We start from the raw sequence: 24,363 nt of genomic DNA, 5'->3' as shown, positions 1-24,363 counted from the left end.
CATACTACATCACCAGTTGGCCCATGAAAATGGGAGTGCAACTTATTTGTTTAACCTCCGTGAGTTATTCGCATAATTACAATCCATGACCCCGATCACTTACATTAAGCATTGACCATCGAGTACACCTCAGTGTGGATTAGAGACGAGAGAAAGTTTGAGCTAGATGTCACCTGATTAGAATTGAAGAAGAAGAAAAAAAAAACTTAGGAGGGGGGGGAGCTCTCTCTCCCCACCCCCGCAGAGTAAAAGACCGCCCACTACAGACAGTGGAGACCCCTTATACACTTAAAAAGAGGTGGCACACACACACAGACATTCATCCAGCACTGCCTCCCTAAGCACATTACTTTTGCGCTGCTTGTCTCTGATTCTACTTCACGTTGCCTTGACTATGCGAAGGATGCTCACGCGCTCCCAGCTCCATCCGGGGATGATTTTACTACTGATATGGTTCTGTCATTTCATTGAAGATCAAAAAGTACAAGGTAAGTTGTATTTGTTCTTTCTCCAGGCTCTTACCGTCTCTCCTTACAGTTGCCAGTATGTTATAGTCAACTGATACGATTTAGCAACAACTAGGGGGGTTTTTGATTATTTGAACTAAGAGTTGCTTTTAGTTAACCTATTCAAAAGTTTTGGTTTCATGATGTCTAGCCTCTGTACTGGTGACGGTGAGACAGGTGCGTCTGGTAGTCTGTTAGTCTACCTTGAATATGTCAAGAGATTGCAGGAACATTATATCCTGACTTGTTAAGGCTATGTTAAGGGACTGGGGGCAGTAAGCATGAATGCTTACATAAAGTTAAATGAAATGCAGCATTAAATAATTCTAAACGTAAGAAATATTTGTCAGTTATAATACAGACATGACCACATCGACACCGTATTTGTAACATTAATGTCCTGATATGCATGAAAAGATCGTGGAAGGAGGTGCCTTTTGAAAATAATAATCACTCTGACTTAGCCAGCCCAGGCGTGAGGTACATAGTCCTTTGAATGTCTGGACTCAGCGTAATTCTGCTCATCGTTGTGACACTTACACGAATGCGTCTGCTTTTGAAATACTGGATAGTAAATGACCTCGACTGGCTATCCAAAACGCAAGTCATTGGGCATAATTTAGGAGAAATGGCTATTATTGTTTATTTGATGCTCAGGTACACGTTGATTGCAAACATTTTGCATATCTGTCGTCAGATGACAAAATTCTTTACAGAAAAGTTTGATAAATCTTGTAGGACTGAATGGTTTAATTGGATTGTCTGGCGCGTGGTATGCCCGGTGCAAAATACCTAATTTAATAAATAAATGATATTAATTCTCTTTTGGCTCGACCTTCAGTTGTCATAAACAGAGCACCCTATCTGAGTTATATTAAGAATAATAATCAAATACATATGCATTGATAAAAATGCCGTTTTTTAATGTTTTAGCCTAACAGTCTGGTCCAAGTGTGGTGAAACGTGATGAGCGCAGACAGTTGGCACAGAGCGCTGGAGGAATTGTAGTCTAGACTGTGCGTTGTTTAAATAGGTATGAGTCTGTCAATCCCAGGCGTCTGCCATGACCTTTTTTCAAAAAATAAGTCTTTGCTCACTCAAAATATAATCGGCGACAGGACAGCCATTCACCAGACCGACTGACAACCCAAGAGTTGTCTGGGTTGAGGCATGTAAGTGTAAAACAGTCGCATTACGGTGAGGGGAAAAATCAGACAAAATCCAGCGGGGGAGGGGGAGCGGGGCAGCTCCAGCTAATGCAGCCTGCACGTGTTGTGTCTGGGTCACTGGCTTCAGACTTTAAAGCGACTGGGTTTTTTTCACCCCCTCCTTTTTGTTTACAGCTGGTAACTGCTGGCTACAGCAAGGGAAGAACGGGAGATGCCAGGTCCTCTATATGCCAGGAATGAGCCGGGAGGAGTGTTGCCGGAGTGGGAGACTCGGGACATCTTGGACAGAGGAGGATGTGCCTAACAGCACACTATTCAGGTGGACCATCTTCAATGGCGGAGCACCAAACTGCATACCTTGTAAAGGTAGACTTGTTATTGTCTTTATTTAGGCTGAAAAATGACTGCCACGGATTGCACAATGCACAAGAAATTTCGAATATATTCGTTTTTGCTTTTTAAAACCGAATTTTAAAGCTAAATTTCTTGTTAAATTTAGAACAAAATTCATCACTACACAAATGAGTTTCGCTTCTGAATGCCCCTCTGTCTTTTAATTTTAGAGACTTGTGATAATGTTGACTGTGGCCCTGGAAAGAAATGTAAGATGAACAGGAGGAGCAAGCCGCGTTGCGTGTGCGCCCCTGACTGCTCCAACATCACCTGGAAGGGGCCCGTGTGCGGCTCAGACGGAAAAACCTACCGTGACGAGTGCGCCCTCCTGAAGTCGCAGTGCAAGGGGATGCCTGATCTGGAGGTGCAGTACCAGGGCAAATGCAAAAGTAAGATCCCCGTCCTAAAGAACAGGTCCAAATGTCAGCGTTACCGCTCAAAGTCATTCTGCAATCAAAACTGCAGACGCATACGTAAAACATCCTCTCCAGATGGTTTTATTATTGATTAAGATGCTTGCAATGCTGAGTAGTGTGAAATTAGAGAAATGACGCTTGGCGACATCTCACGTGTTGAGACAGGCGGCGTGCGGGGAAAGCTGATAGTGAAACAGGAGCCTGAAGTGTCTGCCCTTTGTTTTCCACAGAGACATGCCGAGATGTGCTTTGCCCGGGCAGTTCCACGTGTGTGGTGGACCAGACCAATAACGCTTACTGCGTGACATGCAACCGCGTGTGCCCCGAGGTCACGTCGCCGGACCAGTACCTGTGTGGCAATGACGGCATCATCTACGCCAGTGCCTGCCATTTAAGGAGGGCCACATGTCTGCTGGGCAGGTCCATTGGAGTGGCTTATGAAGGCAAATGCATTAGTGAGTGGCCAATCAGAACACAGTGTCGCATTTGTTGATTCCTGTTGAGCATGATGAAGTTTAGAGAGCAGATCATGTTCAGTAAGCTTATTGGACACAGGTTTTCCTGTGCGTGTGTGTGTCATGGTGGGGGGGGGGGGGGGGTGTTGCACTGACTTACTTTCGACTAATAGTTTATGTACACACGCAACCATGCCAACACTACAAACAAATTCTGACCTTCCAAACTCCCATGACCATCATGGTTGTAGTTATTATTTGCAAAAGTCGTGGGTGTCTAATTGCTTCCTGATGCGGGCCACACCAGTCTGTTTCTTATTACAAACTGAGTAGTGCAAGTTGCTTCAAACCCTTTGGGCAGCCTCCACCTCCCAAGCCGCTGCTCCACAAAAGCCGCCCTCGACACTCCATTTCTATAGCCACGCCGTGTTTTTTGTTTGTTTGTTTGTTTGTTTTTTAGCTCAGTTTTTGTTTTGTTTTGTTTCTCCACGCCGCCACTGCAGTCTCCTGCCATAAAGGGCCTCACGGTCTGCTGCCTGCCCTTGTGTTACAGAGGCCAAGTCGTGCGACGATATCCAGTGCGGCGCGGGGAAGCGGTGCCTGTGGGACGCGCGGGTGGGGCGCGGGCGGTGCGCGCTCTGCGGCGAGCCGTGTCCCGAGAGCCGCTCGGACGAGACGGTCTGCGCCAGCGACAACGCCTCGTACCCCAGCGCATGCGCCATGAAGCAGGCGGCGTGCTCCAGGGGCGAACTCCTCGAGGTTAAGCACTCGGGATCTTGTAACTGTAAGTAACACCCAGCTGCAGCAACAACAGCAACAAAAGACAATTTAATGCTACCATCATCTGTCCCAGCCACCAGCACCAACCACCCCACCCCGCCCCCCCCGTCAGCCTCCGTCACTCTAGCCTCCTTCCTTCGCTCTCCGTAACCGCTTCGCCACCCTGTCCATACTCTAAGCCACACGAAGGACTCGAGTTCCCTTTTGCATGTTCTCTTCGGCTGACATTCAGTTTGGCATTTTTGGCAATATAAATAAACAAAGGGGGAAAAATGCTCACAGATGAAAACCATGTAAACACGCTAAAGAATTTAGTATGAAAGGCTCGATTTTTGGAGTCATTAGACATACTAATTTACTTCATGTAACTAACAGGAATATACTGAGCAAATTAACTTTTGCAGTTAGACACATGTAACCTTATACTAGCTGAGTTTGTCTTCATTCTCGTGACCTATCATTTACCCAAGCAGGCTGCCTTAATGTTTTGAGTTTTTTGTTTTTTTTTTTCAGTTTCTTTCTCCATTGTTGTAGTGTTTAATCTAGAGAATCTACAGTATATTATCACACTGCTACAGCTTGTAAATTCCATGGTCACACTGCTAATTTCATGATAATCATGTAAAAGTTGTTGCTGTTTTTTTTTTTTTCATATTGTTTATTTTGATTATTTTGCTTTTGGCTGTAACCAATCATTTCAAAATGCACTATGTCTTCATGACATAAATAGCTCTGCCAACCTGTATGAGGGTCAGAAGGCAGTAACAGCCGTGTCCTAAATAAACATGAGGTGATTGTAACATTGGTGCCGGACTAAAGAGACACGTACATTAAAAGTATCTTATATAGGCAAAGATTGACATGCCACTCAATATTTCTGTCATCCACCAATAGTTCAGTAGTTCAGTTACATTCCAGTTCATGGCATCAAAGGATGTCTGGCAAACAAACCTGTGAATAAATCCCAGTTTTCTATACTTCTTACCCTAATGATACTGTGCCTTGTGCAGTAAATAATAATAGTTATAATTATAATAATAATTCCAAGGGACCAACTTTATGATCACCTGATGGAATAAATGATGACGTTTTACAGCTTGTAGGAAGAGCAGTAGGGCTCTGTAGAACACTTGCTTTCTCGTGTCCTTATCTGCTGGTAGATGTCTAACATGTAAACAAGTTTGTGTTCTGCAGATTTCTTGCAAATTTGTTGTCTTAGCATCCGAACAGAAGTGTTCATATGTATCGTGAGGAATGGCTTACATCCTGTTTTTGTTGCTCTGTCTGTGTATTTTTTTATTTTTTCCCTAATGTAAATGTCTGTGTAGAAGAATATACCTCAGACCTGTGCCAGCCCTTGGGGCAGCCTACGGCACAGGACACCAACCCTACCCAATAGCAGCAACTGTTTCTCCGAAATAATGAGTTTAGATGGGATAGCCAGGAAAAAACAGCCAATCCTATAGAGCTGTGGCATTTTTTTTTTGTTTTTTTTTTTTTGGTCCTCTTTCAGGACTCGGCGAAATTAGACCTGAGCCACTGAACCCTGCGAGCACCCCCTCTGTTTTCATCGTGCCCACTTCCTTCTTTATGTGAAGCTTGTTGCGTAATTGGGAGGGCGAGGGGGGCGGGTGGCGGTGAGGCGGGGGCAGTTTGGGCAGGGGGCAGGGGGGGGGGGGGGGCAGGGGGGGGGGGGGGGGGGCGGAGAACACTGCCGACTGCCAGATCGCCAAAACACAAAGCTAGATTGTGGCATTCACAGAAGGCTAAGAGGGCGGGGCAAGGGGAGGGAGAGACAAACATTCACTTAGATTCTGCGCTGTTGTGGTCTTTATTCATACAACAGCTACCATGTATTCTCCCATATAGCCATTACGGAAGACCAGGAGGAGGACGATGATGATGAAGACCAGGACTACATGGCTTATATCCATTTATCACCAGTACTGGACGGATAAACTGTCATCAACCATTGGAACAGTACTGTGGCAAGGAAACATGTCCACACTGTACAAATGTGTATGCTAATTTATTTTTCAGAGAAAAAAGGAAGTATACATATAGTTCAGTCTGATAGATGTTTATTTATACAGTGTTTTTGTTTTATAATTTATACATTTACAATGTCTGACTTACTATCTCTGTCATGTTTTGTGTTCATTTATTTTGTTGTCCTTTTTTATTATGAAGAACTATATTTGTCCAAAGAGAAGCCGTGTTATTTATTGTGATGTAAAATGCTACCATGTAAAGTGTAAGTCTTCTGCAAGCTGTAAATTGCATTCCCTATGCTGTATAAATCTGCTTATTGCTACCCATTCTATACCACAGATGTTTATTTCACACTTAACTGCATGTTGCCTGTGTGTTTATTTATTGGGGGAAAAAACTGTCACTCTTTAATGTACATAATATGTTTCTGGTTCTGTTTACTATTCATTAAACTGACCAAAGGGATTTTCTCAATGGTTCTTCAGCATTTCCCTATATGATGCAGCATGGAATTACATCAATATCAACCGTTTATCAAGATATTCATTTGTTTTCATGAAATGTCCACTCTTGCCATCATTCATTAGCAGTTTCACATATACAACTACAGAGTGGGGAAATGAACTTTGTGGGTGATACTTGATTGCCAGAAAATGTGCCATTAACACATCTGTGCTGGTTTTGCCTGTTTTGCTCAGTATTGCTATCTTCAAGCTTACATGCTACAGGATCGAGTATCATCACCATTTCTTTTGTTCACGTTGATTTCAAAATGCATTTTTATTTTCGGATGTCACAAGTTAAATACAAGATTCAGTTATAAATATATAGTTTTGTATTTTTTTAATGTAAATGTCATGTATATACAAAGTTTGTTGGTATTTGTACAGATATGAAGAGTGAAACAATAAATGAATAAAAAGAAATCTCTGCAGTTGTTTTTATCTTACTTTGGGGATCCTCATTTTAGTCAGTAAGATAACACAGTCCATAGCCATCACTGGCTCTAATGACAAATGTGTTTTGCAGCGAGTGCAGTCAGTTCTGTACCACACCAGTGATGGGTGAATGGGTGGTCTTACAGAAGATTGCCAACCCAAAGCGTTTAAACAGAAGCTATAGGAATCACATAAAAAGATCAGTATTTGCAAATTAAATGTAATGACTGAATTGCATTTGAATTTTAAGACTCATATTTAAACTTTAAACAGCATTATTTTTGAAGCAAGTGAACTTCACATACAAGACCTTATCTTTGTATCAGCAGGTACAAATTAGCAAAAAAAAAGTAGGACATTTGGATTTGTCAATGGTGTTAACTTGTTCAGTCTGTGAACGCTTTGGTAATGACAATATAGCACTTGTATAGCACTGTGCTGCATGATAAGTTGTCTAAAACAGGCTGGGTTATGAAAACACGCTTTCCAACAGGTGTCTTTCTCATCCCATACCATACCCTAGAGCAGCATGAGATAAAAACATACCTACCTGTTCTCAGTCTTTAAAAACTTGACATTTACTATGTCCTCCCAACTGAGAAGCATTAAGTCTCCTGAAGCGGAATATACCATGTGGATAGAAGGGGGGGGGGGGGGGGGGGGGGCGCTGTCATGACAAAAAGAATACATTTCTTTGAAAATGAAAAGAACAAGCAGGACTGTAGTGGGGCATGCAATTTCTTTAACCCTTTAGAATTTTCTAGCATGAAAATGACTCAAATCAGATAATACTGAACTAGATGCAAAGACACTAATTTAAGAAATAAGGCAAAATATTATACTTGGCAATTTATCATAGTTAAATGATCTGTGAATGACAAAAGAGTGTAAACCTTTGCATTTAGCATCTTGCATGACCCCCATGTACAGCAATAACAGCAGCTAAATGTTTCTGATGATGACTGATGATCAGTCTTATACATCAACTTGGAGGAACTGTAGCCCATTGCAGAAGCACCCTGGGTGGGTTGCCTCACAAAACCTCCTTGTGCCAGATGCTTCAACAACATTTCTATTAGATTAATGTCAGGATTTTGACATGGCCACTCCAAAACATTCACTTTATTCTTCTTCAACCATCTTCTTTTACAATTTGGTAAAACGACTTGTGTGCTTAGTCAATTGTATTACTGCATGTTGTTTGCAACTTGCTGTTTAGTTCGTGGAAAGTTGTCCTGGCGTTTTCCTTTAGAATTCACTGGTATAATTCAGAATTCATTGTTCCATAAGTGATAGCAAGCCATCCCAGACCAGATGACCAATCCATGATACTTCCACCACTATGTTTCCCAGATGGGACAATGTTGTTACACTGGAGAGCATTTCCCCTTTCTACAAAAATACCACTTCTGATTTAAAACACCCTATTTTGGTTTAATCTGTCCCCGGACACATGACCATGTTGTCTTTAGCAAACTGAAGATGAACAGCAATGTTATTTTTAGAGAGTAGAGGCTTTCTTCTTGCAACACTACAGACTAAAAAAAAAGTTTTTAAATTCAAGAACACTGATCAACATGAGACAGGCCTTTAGTTGCTTAGTTACTCTGGTTGGATTCCTTTGTGACCTTGCAGACTATTACTTGTCTTACTCTTGGAATGATCTTTGTTGTGAAGATCAAACGCTCAAGGACCTGATCCGTGTAAATAAAATGCACCCACTCACACACAATTGTCATCTAACTGACTGAACACCTGTCTATAATTTCACCTTGAAATAAAATGCTAATCCTAGAGGTTCATACTTTTGCTACTAAAAATTGTTATTTTGTATCCCTCAATAAATAAATGGCCAATAATGTATGTTTTCTTATTTGTTTAAGTTTTTGATCCATTTTCATGGCTTGTGTGGAGATCTGATGTTTTAGGTAAATGGTATCCAAAAACGAAGAACATTCTAAAGATAAATATAAATATTCTTGACATTATCAAAGGACAACCCAGCTCAGTTTTCACAAGACAGGACAAGACAAGACAAGACACTGGCCCTAAAGATTCACTGCAGGACACTTTATTGAATATAGTTACAGATATTTTAGGAGTCTTTTACAAATAACAGCATAAGATGACCGGTGAGAAGTCATCTACTTGGCGGACCTTCGAGTCCTTTTGTCCCAGGAAAAATTTGCTCCGTATGACTTAACTCTTGGCTTTGGCGTCCTCTTCTCGGTTATATCATAACTCCAACCTGTTCAAACACACAAGACAATGAATGTGTGGCCAAGTATATTTTACTGCCTCAGCTTGGGAGTGGCCCATTGGTGTTGATGTGAAGAGTAAACAGAGGACACAAGCAGTCAGGGTGAAGACCAAAGCAAATCTCAAGAAGTACCAAACAACACATCCCTTCCTTCAGGACTCTTTTCCTTTGGGAACGATTTTGGATGTAACTCCTGCTAAGATTTGACAGCACAGGGGTGAAGAAAAACACTTGTGATCATTTAGAGTAACACTTCGTTTAAACAGCTTACCATTCTTCTCGGCAAACGCAATAGCATCCTCTTTGGTGCTGAATGTAAGGGTCATGTTGGACAGTGGGTCAGCTCTAAAGAAGGCAGGCAGTACAAAACAACTTCAAAATGAGGTTGAAAAAGCGGCAAGGTCTATGTGCTGTATCAGTGTGGGGTGAAACAGGGTGTGTGTGTGTGTGTGTGTGTGTGTGTGTGTGTGTGTGTGTTGTTCCAGGGTCAAATGAAGGGACTTACGTGGAGGCCCAGCCCATCAGCGGGTTTTCCCATCGCTCCCGGGTGTCAAAGTCCATCTTCCACTTCTTGGTGTTCTGGACGCCCGACTGCATGGCCGTGCGGGCGGGAACAAAGATGCGCACCCTGCGAGTCTTGATGTGCTCCTCCGGGACCCCGGTCAACACTGTCATGTCCTGATGAAAACCAAGACCGCTATTTTAGGTCCCTACTGTGTGGGGATGAGTTATTTTTTTTAAACAGCGACAATTTGCTCAGCCACCTTTTGGCTGATGAAAAAAGTGCCCGAGCTGGGAAAATATCCAATACCCTACGCTGTGTAAAATGCAAATTGGAGCTTGTGATACGCATCCAAGAAGGGGGGAAAAGCAGGAGCATGAAAGATCTTGGCAGGCCTCACGCTCCTACACCTAAAGGGCATAAAAGCCCAAATATTTCCTTTTGACTAACGACGCGCACTCTGTCTAGACAAGCTAATTTCTCACACGCTTAAAATGCCATTGTGCTCTTTTTCACCACAGGGCTTCGGTCACAGGCCAGAAACCTGGGCTTTCAGGTGTGAAGGCAAAGAGAAAAGCTTTCCTAACTTTTACATTAGATGACGACTACAGCAAGGTGGGGGAGGTATTAAGGATAAGCTAATTGATTCTGAAAACCAAGCAAGTCATTGAAATGCAAGACAACACATTTTAACTAATTAGCAAACATGAGGCTTTAGAATAGATGAACGATTTATGGAAAGAAAGAAAAAAAAAAACAAATTTTTTTATTTATTTGCCAATATTATCATTTTAGGGCTGTGACATCACAGTTTGAGTTTTAATTTTCCAATATGTCATAGCTTCACTGCAAAAATCAATCAATAACGAGGAACTCAAAAAAGAGCGGTCTGGATAAAAAAAAAAGGGGGGGGGGGGTGTCTGGGTTAAAAAAAAGGGGGTCTGGGTAAAAAGCAGTTGTTGACTGCCCATGGTCCACAGCGACAGGCCTCTGCTGAAAGATTGTGCGAAAGCCTGGCCCAATTCTTCAGGGAATTAGCCGCCGAACACTGGGAAGTCGGCGGCAGCACACACACATGCAAACCTCCCAGCAAGTGGCCGCTAGCCACCCAAGGCTTCGAGCCACAGAAGCAGCTTGCTTTTCAGCTCTTCTTCACACGTCTCAATAGCCATTACAACTTCAAAGGATCAGATTTTGATCATTGTCATCTGCACGTTGATTCATTGTAAAGAAGCTTTAGTATGAGCTCTGAAAAAAGAAACCCTAACAAATTGGTGCACAGGGAGTTTTCATATAACATTTGGGCAAGCAGAATAATAGGTGGCCAAATAGAATATACTGTACACTGTGGACTAATTTGGACAACAGGACAGTGTGTTATGAAGAAGGCTGTCATGTTTTTAACATAAATGTTTTATGAATGAGTGTAACTCAGGTTATAAAAAAAAAAAAAAAAACTAAACAAAATTTTACAGACAAGAAAAGTCTATTAAAAACAGCTGAAACCACAAAAGTATCCTATATTTAGTGCTACTATTAGAAAGTCTTCATCATTCTCCCTTTGGGATTACTTGGTACATGTACTGATGGAATCATACAGTTCCAAATGGACTTATTTCATCTTATTTTAGTTCATCTTCACATTGATTAAAACAAGAAAGAAAAGCAATGATGGCTAAAATGGTCTCTTCTTGTGAGTTGTACACAGACGCGACCCCACTCAGTGTCTAAATACATTTTTCCTGAACTACACTGTGAGTGGGAACACCAAGAGTTTTGACAGTGGACAGTCAGAAGCTGCCAGGCCCCGTCAACCACTGCTGAGGGAGGAGGAAGCACAAACACAGGGATTAAACATTATCTCTATGGGATTAACAAAGCAGACTACAGTACGCATTTGTAAATGACATAAACTGCTGTTGACTGTAGTGGCAGGGTAAAACACAATGCTCCCAGTCTGGATGTAAATGCCCTTGATGTATAAAAAAAACCCTGCAAGATTGTATTCAGCTGAATATGAAATGCATCTATAAGACCATAAATGAGCCAAAAAACATTGAAAACGCTCTTCATTGTCCATGCAATGTAAAAAAAAAAAAGAAGAAAGAAAGCAAAAAGAAAGAAAGAAAAGAGAAAGGGGTAGTCTAGACTTTTATTCCTGCATACATTACGGCAACAAAAACTAGGAGGGTGATCTGCACAGGAGACGAGAGCACAATGGCGGATACACAAAGCAGGCGACGGTGGCTTAAATATGGTCCTTCTTGGGAAGAGGAGGGGGGAGCAGCACGGGAAGGGGTGAGGGAAAAAAAACCCACAAAGGGAAACGCTGCACGTTTCTCCATCCATGTACAGGAAGCAAAATGAGGACTATGAAGTTTGACACTATTCACAGGGCCCTACAATCCCTGGTATGCAGACAGAATGCCAAGCTTAAGAGCGGGGGAGGAGATACTGGCGAGGCCTCCGTCACGTGAAAGCGTGTCTATATTTCTGACACCTCTGGCTGGCCGCTGAATGAAGAGCATGGGAGATCTGGCGGCAGTGTTGGGCCCAGGGGCGCAGCGACTGTGGCCAGGGACAGGGCTGGGGGCCGCGGACAGGGATGGGACCAGGGCCAGGGACAGGGTCGGGGACAGGGCTGGGGACAGGGTCGGGGACAGGGCTGGGGACAGGGTCGGGGACAGAGCCAGGGCTGGGGACAGGGTCGGGGACAGGGACAGGGCTGGAGACAGGGACAGGGCTGGAGACGGGGACAGGGCTGGAGACGGGGACAGGGCTGGAGGCAGGGACAGGGACAGGGCTGGAGGCAGGGACAGGGCTGGAGACAGGGTCGGGGACAGGGACAGGGCTGGAGACAGGGACAGGGCTGGAGGCAGGGACAGGGACAGGGCTGGAGACAGGGACAGGGCTGGAGGCAGGGACAGGGACAGGGCTGGAGGCAGACCAGGCTCTCAGGGTCAGGGAGGAAAAAAATAAAATAAAATATCACATGGAAGCATGAGATGACCTATAATTGAGCAGAGTGATAATTATTCACATTTTTTATTCAGTAAGGAGTTGCATCCTTGCCAAAGGATCAAATAAACTTTAAATGGAATCAGTTGTGCCGAAGTTATGCAAACATCAGGATCCTAACAGCCACAAATGCTCTCAATATACACAGTCTGGCACTCTCATCTCTCATCAAAAAAAGAAAAAAGAAATGCATTCAGCAAAGCATATGTTTTGCAGTTCAGAAGAACCTAACAATCATCCCTGTGTTTTGGACGTGTTTCTGTGCTGTGGGAACCCCCCCACCACCCACCACCCGCCACCCCCCGAGGAGCTCCTTCGGTCGGCTCCGATTCTCAGGTAAATGTCTCCCCTGCCCATTAAGTTAGTGAAGTACAGTTTATACAGCTGCCTCTGGATCGGGGCCCTTGTGGAACCACACACGCGCAACGGCACAACCGCGCCGTGTTTGATGGCAATCGCAGGCCCCTGGCAGGCGGCGGTGGGGAGGGCACTGGGAACTTGTAAAGCGGGGCGGGTAGGGGTGGAGGGCTGGGGGGGCTGGGGGGTGACCCCACGGTAAGTTCTGAGCTGGCCTGAAAGGCTGACAATAATACATGAGAAAGTGGATAGTAAGTCATTCCCATCAGATACAGGTGGAACCTTTCACGGATTTCCACAGGCCTGGAGTCCACATGTAATTTAATCAGATCCAGTGCTCACTCCAGGACATGGAATTCAGATAAATAATACACCTCACTGGCATTCCCACACAAAAGCCTTTATGGCCTAAGCCCAAAGCTAAATTCACCTTGAACAGAATTCAGTTTCGGATGGAAAAAACGGGAAAGAATATCAAGCACAATTTTTTAAAACCCATCAAAGTCGGCAGAGGGAGAAAAAAAAAGAAAATAAATTAACACATTTGGAGATTCATCAAAGTCTGCTCGCCCTGCATGTAGATGTAGATCCACTTACTAAAGAGCAGTGAATAAATGACCAATAACTGTCAGGCTCAAAGAGACACATAAGGGATGAACTCTGTGGAGGGGGTTCTACCATTCATTCTGCTCTCTGTCAGATCATACAAATAACGTGTGAGCTCTGCGGTCTTCCCGGTGCTTAGGGAGTGTAATTGCCCATTATTAATCCAGAGGAGGGTTCCCACATGTTATATGCTGCAGCCATCCAAAAGCTGCCGAGTCCTGCGGCTGCACTCATTTAACCCCGGTGAGGATCCCCAGCAGCGGGACTTTCTCGCACTCTCCCGTCTCTCAGCTGCTCTCAGGGCTCTGAGCACCCTTGACATCAGGACGTTAATACCTGAGGCCTGACACAGCTCAGGCACGTTGAGAACAAGAGCGTGCGCGCGCACACGCACACGCACACACACACACACACACACACACACACACACACACACACACACACACACACACACACACACCTCCGTTGCACAGGAGGACTTCGCCCCTACATCATATATTCTTAAATCACGCGTGGCACATTTCCTTGTTTAAGAATGAAAAGACTAAAAAAATTAATAAAAAAAAACAAAACCGTTTCACCCTTAACGTCAACAGTCGTGTCCGCTTCGTCGATTGCGAAACACAGCCCGTTTGGTCAACGTGAGAGTGTGAGGACCGAAGCTAATAACAGACTGACATGTGGGGTCACTAATAGAAACAAACAACATGTACCGCCCGTGCGAGGGGGGGGGGGGGGCTGGCACCGGGGTCGGCTCTGCTCTCACGTTACAGAGCGAGCCGGGCGGCCGGGCGGGTCGGACAGCGTGTGCTCGTGGGAAGAGGCATTTCCGCATCCCATTAGCCACGTCCCACCTGTGTGTTTGTTTGTGGGCAACGTTTGCGGGAAATGCTCGTGTCTCTGCAAAACAGTGGTGCATTTCAAGTGTTACTCACACGCCATCTGTCATGTCCTTGCTGAAAGAAGTCTTTCTGGGACATTCAGAGCATTCATCATTACGTTAGCTGGCAAAATGGCTAAATTAGTGTCAATATTTAGAAAATAGCATTAGTGTGTCACTGGGAATAACACCAATTTTAGCTGTGCACAAAACATTAAAAGGTTTTTTTCATTTCGTTAACGTGACTAAATAAATGTGTTTACAACCAAATGGATAAAAAGCAAAGGCACACTTATAAGAGAAGAAAAAATATTCCTTCAGGGGTTGCCAAACTATGGCTATTCCCTTCAACAACACTGTGAGCCAAAATGGCTGGCAAAACACAGAAGAGACATAGCTAAGAGCCTCATTTAACACTGCTAATGTGCCTTAGTTTTTCTGCTAATGTGCTTTAGCTTTTCTGCTAATGTTTTTTTTTGCCTTGACTTATCTTCAATCTGTACAGGCAGCTTAAATTATGAGTAAGAGACCAAAAAAATGTACTGTCACGTAAGCATTATAATAAAAAAATACCCAACCCCTGGACAAAAAAAAGTTACTGAGCTCCTCATGAAATCACAGAATAGTAATTTTTGTTTTCTCTATGCAAATGTAATTAAGCCTTCTACGTCACAGTTGTGCTGGTTGCAAAGAGACAAGTCGTACTCTCAGCTTACACAGGGAAGAAGCCCCATTCAGAGCCATTCATTCAAAAATGGCATTCATGAGGGGATGGGGGTCTAGGCTAAAACTGTATGTGACTAATGACAAAGTGCATAAAGCATTACACATTTTCAATGAATCATAATGAGTGCTGAAGCATTTATGACATGCCCTTTCCCCTATATGCGTCACAATGAAGCGATGGCCAGTCGGCAACGTTAAATTAAGACCATTAAGGATGAGAAAAACAAACATCTTTTCCCAAAAGTACAATCCAATACAAGTAGTCATACTGAGCGCTTAGGCATCCTCGGCTACTACGTCCTTACAAGCTTTACAAACAAAACAACAGGCAGGCCTGTTCGCCACATTTACTCCTGATGCGTATAAGAGGGGCCTGTCCGTTTCTGTGCAGGACAAGTGTTGGAGGTGAGCGGACACAACGGCACAGCTGAAGCCAGTTTCATTCCTCAGCCACACAAAGGCAACAGCGCTGAAGGGTGCTTTAATGCTTACTTTCTCCCGAGTGCTGAGTAAATGAAATACCGTTTAGCAGCTAATACACAAAGCCTCTTGTCAGGTCCTCTTCAAAGAGTCATATCCTCTGACCTAGTTGTCCAGCCTTGAAATTTTTCTGCACGAGCACCTGGTCTGGGGAGTGAGTAGACAAAACAGACACTTGAGCTGTGAGCCCTAGCTGGGAGACGGGTGAGGTCCACTTCACAGCCCGCGTCTTCTCTGGCACGCTGCCAGCCAGGCGGAGAGAATTCACACAAGCTTAGGCCATATTAAGTCCTTAAAGCAACACACATCCTCGACAGCCCTCTCAACTGGAATCGTCTCGGGTAATATTTCATCCTCCCTCGTCCGCGTTCTTACGCTGCACCACATGGCAGGATGGTACAGTCAGGAGGAGGAGGAGGAGGAAGACGAGGAAGAGGAGGAGGACACCAGCGTGTCTTGGGAAGCCAGCAGTGATGTTTGGGGTTGAACACAATGAGGAAGCAGCCACAGACGGCACCAGGCGCAGCTGCGGTTCAAACTCGCATTTGCGTTGGTAGTTTGAAATTTACAATTCCACTTAAGAACAGCACTGAGTGCCAAACTAGAACCACTGGAAACCACATGGTGAAACAGAGGTACTGGTACACACAGACTGAATCACTGAATGCCAATCAAAGAGCTGGCACCAACCCACTGCACTGAGCTCCTCCCAGCTCTCTCTCCATTTGTGTTCCTTTTGACAGGCGTCAAAAAAGGGGCTTTTGGTATATGAGATTTTACTTCTTCTAATAAATATTCTGCAAATAGAAAATGTCCACAATCGCCGTTAGAAAATGAGGAAAGAGAATCTCAGTCAGGTGTCCAGCCAGGTCACAGTGCAGGACATGCAGAACACTGTCTGCACCAATGAGCTGCCCTTTATCTCACGTGAGCATGCAGAACACTGTCTGCACCAATGAGCTGCCCTTTATCTCACGTGAGCATGCAGAACACTGTCTGCACCGATGAGCTGCCCTTTACCTCACGTGAGCATGCAGAACACTGTCTGCACCGATGAGCTGCCCTTTATCTCATGTGAGCATGCAGAACACTGTCTGCACCAATGAGCTGCCCTTTATCTCACGTGAGCATGCAGAACACTGTCTGCACCGATGAGCTGCCCTTTATCTCACGTGAGCATGCAGAACACTGTCTGCACCGATGAGCTGCCCTTTATCTCACGTGAGCATGCAGCAAGCATCAAAGACGCAAACATACATATAACTAATTACAGGAGGTTACAGATGCAAGCAAACATGCACTATAAAGAATATAGGGGGAAACAAACTATCTGAAAATCCCTATATTCTGATTAAGCATGTGTTTTGCAATAAAAACGTCTGTACTTTCTCAGTTTCAAATATCTCGCACGCAAAGTGTCAAAAGTGGGGCGGGAGGAGTTTGAGAGGAGGGTGGGGGGGGGGGGGGGGGTTTACTTCTACCTGGCAATGAGACAGGTTTAAGATGATGCTATCATGTGATCCCAGAACAGTGGCGGGTTTTCCATGTCAAGCGGTGTATCAGTGGCCAACAGTGCAGCGTTCTCGCAACTCAGCGGGCTTAATGAAACAGCAAATTACCGAAAGGCGCAGGCCAGGACAGGCACCGGAGGCAGAGAGGCAGCCGCAGCCCCGCCGCAACCACGCAGCTCTTTAATTGCCATCATTTGATATGCCACACATTTGACAGCACATAAAGGGGTACACATGCGAGCACTTTCGCACGAGCTGAAGGCATTCGCCTCAGGGCGTTCTGTTCCGCCCCCGAAACGCCGGCGTCGCCTCGCAGTCGGACGAGGACGCCGAAGCTTAGGAACAAAGTTTTCAGCTTCCATTTCCAGGAAATCGGAGACGTGAGTTTATAGTTGCAGTAAGGTGCTGTTAAGCAACAGCTCAGAGCTGGGCGGAAAAGCACAGCAGTATTGAAAAATTTATTCCATAACAATTAAATATACAAAGCATACCAAAACCTGTTGCTATTACAAATTGCGTAACCTATTCTGAAGTTAGTCTCACACTTGCATAATATATTTAATAGAAGTGTTTTGCTTGTGTAAAGACTCACTGTAAAGGAATCTCCATTACCACAAGCACTTTCAATCATGGCCTTGGGATGTATGACTGAACACAGGAGGGAAGAGTTTCAAACTCCTTTTGAAGTCTGTTAATGTGGCGGTCAGGGTAAAGCATGAGGTGAAACAGTGGCGAGCGGCCCAGTGGGAGTTCAGTAGGTACGTTGAACAGAGAGCTCACGTCTGCATCTCTCAGCCAGTATGTTTTCAGGACTAGACTTCTCTGGGTTTTACGCTTTACACAGTGGCACAGGTGCTCTAGCCATGTCACCAGAGTGCAGGACTTGGCAGGACCTTTACAGATTTTAAACAAATTATGTTTATAAAAATAAAAATAAAAAACTTTGAGTCTGCGACACCATGAAATAACTTCGACGCGGTACGCAAGATACAAAATTTAACCATCAACCACAAAGATGTTATGTATCTAGTTTCATGTACGTCAGAGCGTACTACGCACTTTAACAAAACTGGATGTGTTCTGAGCGTTGATTTAAAAGGCCTAAGTGGACAATTCATATGTCCCCAGCAGTACATTATTCACTGTATGTGCAAAACCCATCTTCATCTCCCAACAAAAGCTGAGAGGCCGGGAGGACAAGGGCCTCCTCTTCCTCCCAGACCCAGCCGCTACTGTCTGTCTGCTCTCGGCTTTCTCCTCTTTTCCTTTTCATTCCATTGTTTTGTGGGGCCCTTGAGCGGCTCTACACTGGAGCGGCCCCAGACTCTGGGAGACAGTTAGGCAGAGGCTCCTTGGCAAGAAACCCACACAATGCAGGACAGAATCTGCACGCAAACATCTCAGACACCAATGTTTTCTCCTCTCTTCATACTGGAAATCTACTTATCTGCCCATAAAACGCATTAAAACCAGTAATAAACGCATTAAAACCAGTAATAAACACATTTAACCCAGTAATAAATGTATTTAAACCAGTAATAAACACAAAAAAAATTACCAGGGATGCAAGTCACTATGATAAAGCTCCAGTTGAGAAAACTGTTAGATAATTACACTGATAATAATGTACATTTTCCAATTTTGTTTTGGAAATGTTTTTCCAAGGTCCAGGTGTAGACCTAGTAATGAATATTGCACAACAGCAGGATTGTACAATCTTGAAATAGTTTGGTTCTCTGTATAAACTACTCACCTGTGGCATGGATGTGTTTTAGAAATATCTATAACCAATTTAAGAGCTGCAAGCAGTATGAGAGCTGTGGTACAAACATAAATCCCATCAGAGAGATGAGACCAGCGGGTACAAACTGCTTGACAATGGGATGGAGTGGCTAGGGAGGGGTAGGGAGAATCCTGGGAAAATGCTCAGACTGATTTAGAGAGAGAGGACAGTTAGTAGGGATTCATTTTATTTCACTGCACTGCAATATGGATCTTACCTGAATTTGTTACCCTGCCAAGCACTTCACAACATGGTAATGTTCAGCTCACAACAGACAAATATTTGTTTATATTTGAGATTATATGAAACGTACCTTGCTGAAATGCTACATTTGTGGGGAATTAAACATTTACCTATATAAGTATATAATATTTAATATATAAGTATATAATAAATCTTACACAACATGAAGGCTAACGTACATTAAAACTATGCCAAACCAACTGAAGATCCTAACAAACCAGTAAGACCAAACCAGTCTCATCCAGCAGGCTCTTACCAGTTTATCATCCACAGTGATGAGCTGGGAGTCCTGCTCTTGTTTTCCTGCCAGACATCCTGATGTGCTCACCGACCTGTAAGAAGAATGGGGAATGGGGGGGGGGGGGGGGGGGGGGGGGGGGGTTAGCAAAAGCTACTACAAGTAAGCAAAAGCTACTACATCACGGCCTCTTAGGGGTGGTGGACGAGGTGAATCAAAGAGACAACGTAGCGCTCAGGTTTCTACACTGCCCTCCTGCACCGTCTGCTGGGTTTTCCAGCCTGCCATCATCGGCTCGTTTGCAAAAGAGGCCGTTTTGCGCTGGCCGACCGAGCCCCCATGAGAGCGTCTGGTGACAGGGCGGCCCAAGAACGCGGCTCGCCACAAACAACAACCTGGTCTCGCACCTCTACTGCCCATAGTGACCCTATGGCTGCTTGGCTGGAAAATCATGCAGGTATAAGCCATCTGGCTCCGTGTGCCATTCTGAATATGACAATTGTAAATAATCTCCCACTAATTATGGCAACATAAGCCACAGCTAATCAATAGCTGATGGAATATTAACTGAGAGGACAGCAGTTACTACAGCTATTATGACCACAGGACATTTGAGCAGACTGCATTTTGCATAGCCACGCAAGAAGATACCTCAAAAATGTATCTTGGAGGCTTTCGTGGTCGGCTAGGAAAATAAGCTCCCTGGTGCTTTTCTCATATGGACATGAGAGCTCTGACCATGGACGACGATGTTTTTAGATCACAATGACCATGCTAGGGTCAAATAACATGAAGAGTGAAAATGCCATGGGCCAAGACTGCATGAGTAAATGGAGGCAGTGCAACAGGAGACCAAACTCACTGTGTACAAACGCATTAAATAATCATTTGCTGCTGCCCTGTTACCACTCACAACAGTAGACAGAATTATAAATATCTAGATTTTTGGGTAGACCATTTCACCACGTCTCCCACCCGATTCTGTAAAATGCTTAACAGTCTAGGATTAAATACATTTCACATTTTAACTGGCCTATACTATAGCGATTCCTGTCAACCTGATAAAAAATACCAGCCTCACCCCATTGTCAGTTTAATCAGCTAAGTAGGTAAATATGTTCATATGTCAAATATTTTGAAGTCACAAATGGCCAACATCTACAGTTTGCACTGCTGCTACCATGAATCCAGTTTAATTTACTACAATGCAAATTGAAGTCTGAAAGGTGTGCGTGTGTTTGTGTGTGTGTGTGAGTCTGTGCACACAAACACTGTCCTGCATAAATATTCAACCCCAGTGCTTTGGCTGTGGAAGCCCTACATTTACACAGATTACAACTGCCTTATACATGTGGACCATTTACCTTCGTAAATAAAAGAGCCCCTTATTTCTATGTGAACAAATTAAGGAAAATACAACAAGTTGTATATGTGCACAAGACACGAAAATGCTGACAGGCAATACCCTAGTGATGGATATCCATGTGAAAACTGCAGGTGAGAGGAAACGGGAACCATATCCCAATACCTAGACAAGGCCGTCCTTCAAAACAGTAGAAGAGAACTTGAGAGGGAAGCCAGAAATGTGCCAAAAAGCAGAGACTGGAGTGAAGGTGCACCAGTGAAAAAGAAGAGCTCCTCAAACTACTGGCCTGTATGGGAAGGTGTTAAAAAATAAGCCACTGAAGAAGAAACAAATGCAACAAAGCAATTCTGGAGTTGACCAGAGGATCCAAGTGATGCAGCTAAAAGTTGGGCTAACGTTACATGGTCAGATGAGACAAGTTTGGAGGCCAAGTTCAACACTGCCTCAACAAACGGCATCCCAACAGAGAAGTGGCCACATCATACTACTGGGACGTTGTTCCGCAGTAGGACTGGGCATCTAGACAGAAGGAAAGATGGATGATGTGAAACACAAGGGGATACTACAAGGCAACGGGCTTCGGTCTGCTAAGAAGCTAAAGCTGGAGATCACCTTTCTGCAGGACAATGATCTCAAGCACCAGGCCAAACAAGAAAAAGGTGAATGCCCACTAGCATCATCTAACCAACCTGAACAACCTCATACAAATCAGCCAGGATAAAATACATTTTACAAGTTCTATCTTTAAGGGGATGAATACTTATTATTTTGCTTTAAATGTTTGGCATTGGTTAGCAGCAAAATAGTGTCTGGAACACTATCTAAACATTTCAATAATGACAAAAGTCTACATGGTAGCCTACATTTAGACTCAGAGTATAAAACTCTACAACAGATAGCTTGGTTTTGGACAGTGCCTTTGTATTATTGGACTTCTGAATACCCACCACTTATGTCAGAGTATAGTAATACAGTTAGCCTGTAAACTGATTTGATTAATTAAACAAAAAACTGTAGCAAGTTACCACACGACACTAGTTATCAGAGATCATTCAGAGTAAAGGCTAGTGTTACTCTGAAAACTGTACTTAAACTGTTTACCTACATAACCATACACTATTCATTTAAAGTTTTACACATTTTACAATGTGTAAACTAACCGAGTACCTATGTGCAGTCATCAGAATATGAGCCCTCGCTGTACCTTTATAAAGAGATTAAACACCAATCAAAATGTTTTGAGGTGTTATCATCCACTCCACTTTGAATGAAGGTATTTCTGTCAAGCATCAGCACAGCCAGTAGAAACCCGTGGTCAGAAATCATAAAACATTTAGTTTGGTCGTTATTACGACGGTACAGTGGGGTCACACACTCCAGAAACTGACCTGTGTGCTGCTTGTTGTACAGTCACACATTTCGATGGCCACTGTGTCGATGTAACAGCCGCTGCGTGACCTGCTCATGTGAACAGGGTGTGATGTGCACCCACAGCTGCAGCTGCCACCACTTCATTGTGTTGTGTGCAACCTTAAACACCACAGCCGTTATATTAGCCAGCTAGCTAGTCAGGGAACTACTTATCCACCTATCCAGTAAGCGTAATTAGCCAACACCACAGTCACACATTCTGGTGTAAGCAACGCAAAATCCAAATATGAATAAAATATGTAAATTTATATAAAAGTAAGAGCATACAACAAAGGACAAGCAATGTCACCTAGCTAGCTAGGTTAGCAATCCCGTTAGCCTGTGGGTTAATATTTGACAACACTGGAATTGTGTAGAGCTATCTATGTAATTAAAATGCACAGACCAATAATGTGCACCAGAAATATGCAAAATGTTTGATTAAGCAAGACATTCATTGTTACCTTGATGTAGTTACAGGGGCTTTTATGATTAAATTGCGAAAACAAGCTCGGCTCAGACCAAAGAGTGACATTGAGGACGCCATGTTGACATGGATGACACAATACGGTGCGCGACGTAGTCCAAAAATGTATCGCGATTACTTCACCTCGAGGACCAATACGGGCGATGTAGGCTACAGAAAGACACACTAGGGATGTGTTGGTAAGACTCACACAAAACAGTGCAATGGGTTGTTTTTAACATGTTCAGTAGGCTACTACTGTAATACTGTAACATTTGAATAGCTTGACTATCGGGCTTATTTTCGGTAAGAAAGAAAGAAATCAAAGCGAATTTATTATAAAACACGTAACCTACGAACCTACTTTCCGTAATGTTGATTTTGATCATTTTTAGACGCAGTTCTCCGATTCGTGATCACCCACGAATTCCTGCACTGACACTGATGTTAGTTCACATGACAATAATTAAGAGTTCTCCATAATGAAGAAGCACAGTGATGCTTACTTCATAACTCAGCTCTGATTTATACCAGCTACTTAGCAAGATTTGAAGGCTCCTCAGAAAACAATAACAAACAATAATAATAATAATAATAATAATAATTATTATTATTATTATTATTATTATTATTATTATTATTATTATTATTATTATTATTATAATTATATTACAAGGTTCCACTTTGTGGTTTCCCAGATTTTACATCAGTATGGTCCATACAGGAAATGTAAACTGCTTGTACATAACAAGGGCCATTTCTTAATGTGATCAATTGTAAAGAGTCTTGGATGTTATTTTCTGACATTTCTTATATTTCATGAGTAAAATCCAGGTTGCCATGGCTGCATAAAAACGTTTTTTCTAATGAAAACAAAAATGAATATGTTGCTTCAAACCAAAGTGAACTTTCCTGACATCATCATAAAGAAACAGGTTAACATTCACACTTGTTTAAAAAACAGGCAACCAACCTGACTGCTGGTTCTGCTGGTTGGTAAAACATTGTGTATAATGCAATATTTCCAGTGAAGTAATTTTAACAAATCATGGACTTTTAGGGCCAAATGTCCAGAAATGGCTTAAGTTCAGTGTCAGCCTTAACTGTAATAACAAAGGTGAACCACCACTGAACATCTTTAGACTCATATCAGTAAATTGTGTCTGTACTATTTTGAACTAGCCTAAATGTTAAAAATGAGGCCCTTAGCATAGTCATTTATCAGGACTTTGCCTAATTATATTTCTCATAGTGATCTCAAAATCCCATGAGTGTAGAATGCCACTTACTCGTTGCCAAAAGTTGTTTAGTGTTCTCTGTTCACACTCAGTAAATAGAACAGTGACCCTGGTCTGCTGTGCACCTGTGGCTGTCTGATGTGGCTGTCTGATGTGGCTGTCTGAACTGCTTTCCCCAACAATTTCTTACACTGGTTGTTACTGTTCCATCACTGAGGACATGAAGGTTTTGATTCCATTAAAATATTAGTTTTCAAGCTCGCAGGGCAGTTTTGAGGACACGATGAGCTTCTCAGAGCTGAAATTAGCATGCTATTGAGGTTTTGTCCAATCAACCTCTTGGGAAGAAAAGCCGATATAGACTTGATTAGACTTTGTGGCAGTGTACACTGTGATAGACAGATGGTGTAAAAAAAAGGTGCCCCATTTCCAGGAGTTTGAACCAGTCCAATCTGTGCCTCCTTCAGGAAGTTAGTTAAGAAACAGGCTATTTACAAACCCCTCCATGTTGTTCAGTTTAATGCGGCCCGTGATGTGTCAAATTACTATTGTTGGTGTGGCGCCTTGGCTTGACAAATATATGGCCCCCCCCTTACCCCCTAAAACAGGGGGGTGGGAGTGACCGGGGGG

At 43.4% G+C, this 24,363-nt stretch overlaps 2 protein-coding genes across 2 annotated transcripts; one reads left to right on the top strand and one right to left on the bottom strand.

The window, feature by feature from the left end:
* The first annotated feature begins 296 nt into the window (after window positions 1-296).
* Window positions 297-6,637, top strand: fsta (follistatin a). The gene is made up of 6 exons (XM_077001060.1): window positions 297-488; window positions 1,850-2,041; window positions 2,239-2,457; window positions 2,715-2,939; window positions 3,493-3,723; window positions 5,589-6,637. The coding sequence occupies exons 1-6, from the start codon at window positions 395-397 to the stop codon at window positions 5,675-5,677; spliced, it is 1,050 nt and encodes a 349-aa protein (XP_076857175.1). The 5' UTR covers window positions 297-394; the 3' UTR covers window positions 5,678-6,637.
* Window positions 6,638-8,704: 2,067 nt separating this feature from the next.
* On the bottom strand, window positions 8,705-22,648 carry ndufs4 (NADH:ubiquinone oxidoreductase subunit S4). The gene is made up of 5 exons (XM_077001061.1): window positions 22,494-22,648; window positions 19,272-19,347; window positions 9,415-9,587; window positions 9,181-9,254; window positions 8,705-8,897 (listed from the first exon to the last, which is right to left on the bottom strand). Exons 1-5 carry the CDS (start codon window positions 22,574-22,576, stop codon window positions 8,794-8,796), a joined length of 510 nt encoding a protein of 169 aa, XP_076857176.1. The 5' UTR covers window positions 22,577-22,648; the 3' UTR covers window positions 8,705-8,793.
* Between the last annotated feature and the right edge of the window lie 1,715 nt (window positions 22,649-24,363).

Source organism: Brachyhypopomus gauderio, chromosome 3, assembly GCF_052324685.1.
Source record: "Brachyhypopomus gauderio isolate BG-103 chromosome 3, BGAUD_0.2, whole genome shotgun sequence".
Classification (NCBI taxonomy): Eukaryota; Metazoa; Chordata; class Actinopteri; order Gymnotiformes; family Hypopomidae; genus Brachyhypopomus; species Brachyhypopomus gauderio.
This window is presented reverse-complemented; position numbering and strand designations above follow the sequence as displayed.

What these genes read in the sequence shown, in the direction of transcription:
- fsta (XM_077001060.1), top strand. Translation starts at nt 395, where the DNA reads ATGCGAAGGATGCTCACGCGCTCCCAGCTCCATCCGGGGATGATTTTA. An exon ending in TGAAGATCAAAAAGTACAAG is followed by an intron (nt 489 to 1,849) that starts GTAAGTTGTATT and finishes TTTTGTTTACAG; the next exon opens with CTGGTAACTGCTGGCTACAG. An exon ending in GCACTCGGGATCTTGTAACT is followed by an intron (nt 3,724 to 5,588) that starts GTAAGTAACACC and finishes TCTCCCATATAG; the next exon opens with CCATTACGGAAGACCAGGAG.
- ndufs4 (XM_077001061.1), bottom strand. Translation starts at nt 22,576, where the DNA reads ATGGCGTCCTCAATGTCACTCTTTGGTCTGAGCCGAGCTTGTTTTCGC. An exon ending in GCCCCTGTAACTACATCAAG is followed by an intron (nt 19,348 to 22,493) that starts GTAACAATGAAT and finishes TTCTTCTTACAG; the next exon opens with GTCGGTGAGCACATCAGGAT. An exon ending in TGCGTTTGCCGAGAAGAATG is followed by an intron (nt 8,898 to 9,180) that starts GTAAGCTGTTTA and finishes GTGTTTGAACAG; the next exon opens with GTTGGAGTTATGATATAACC.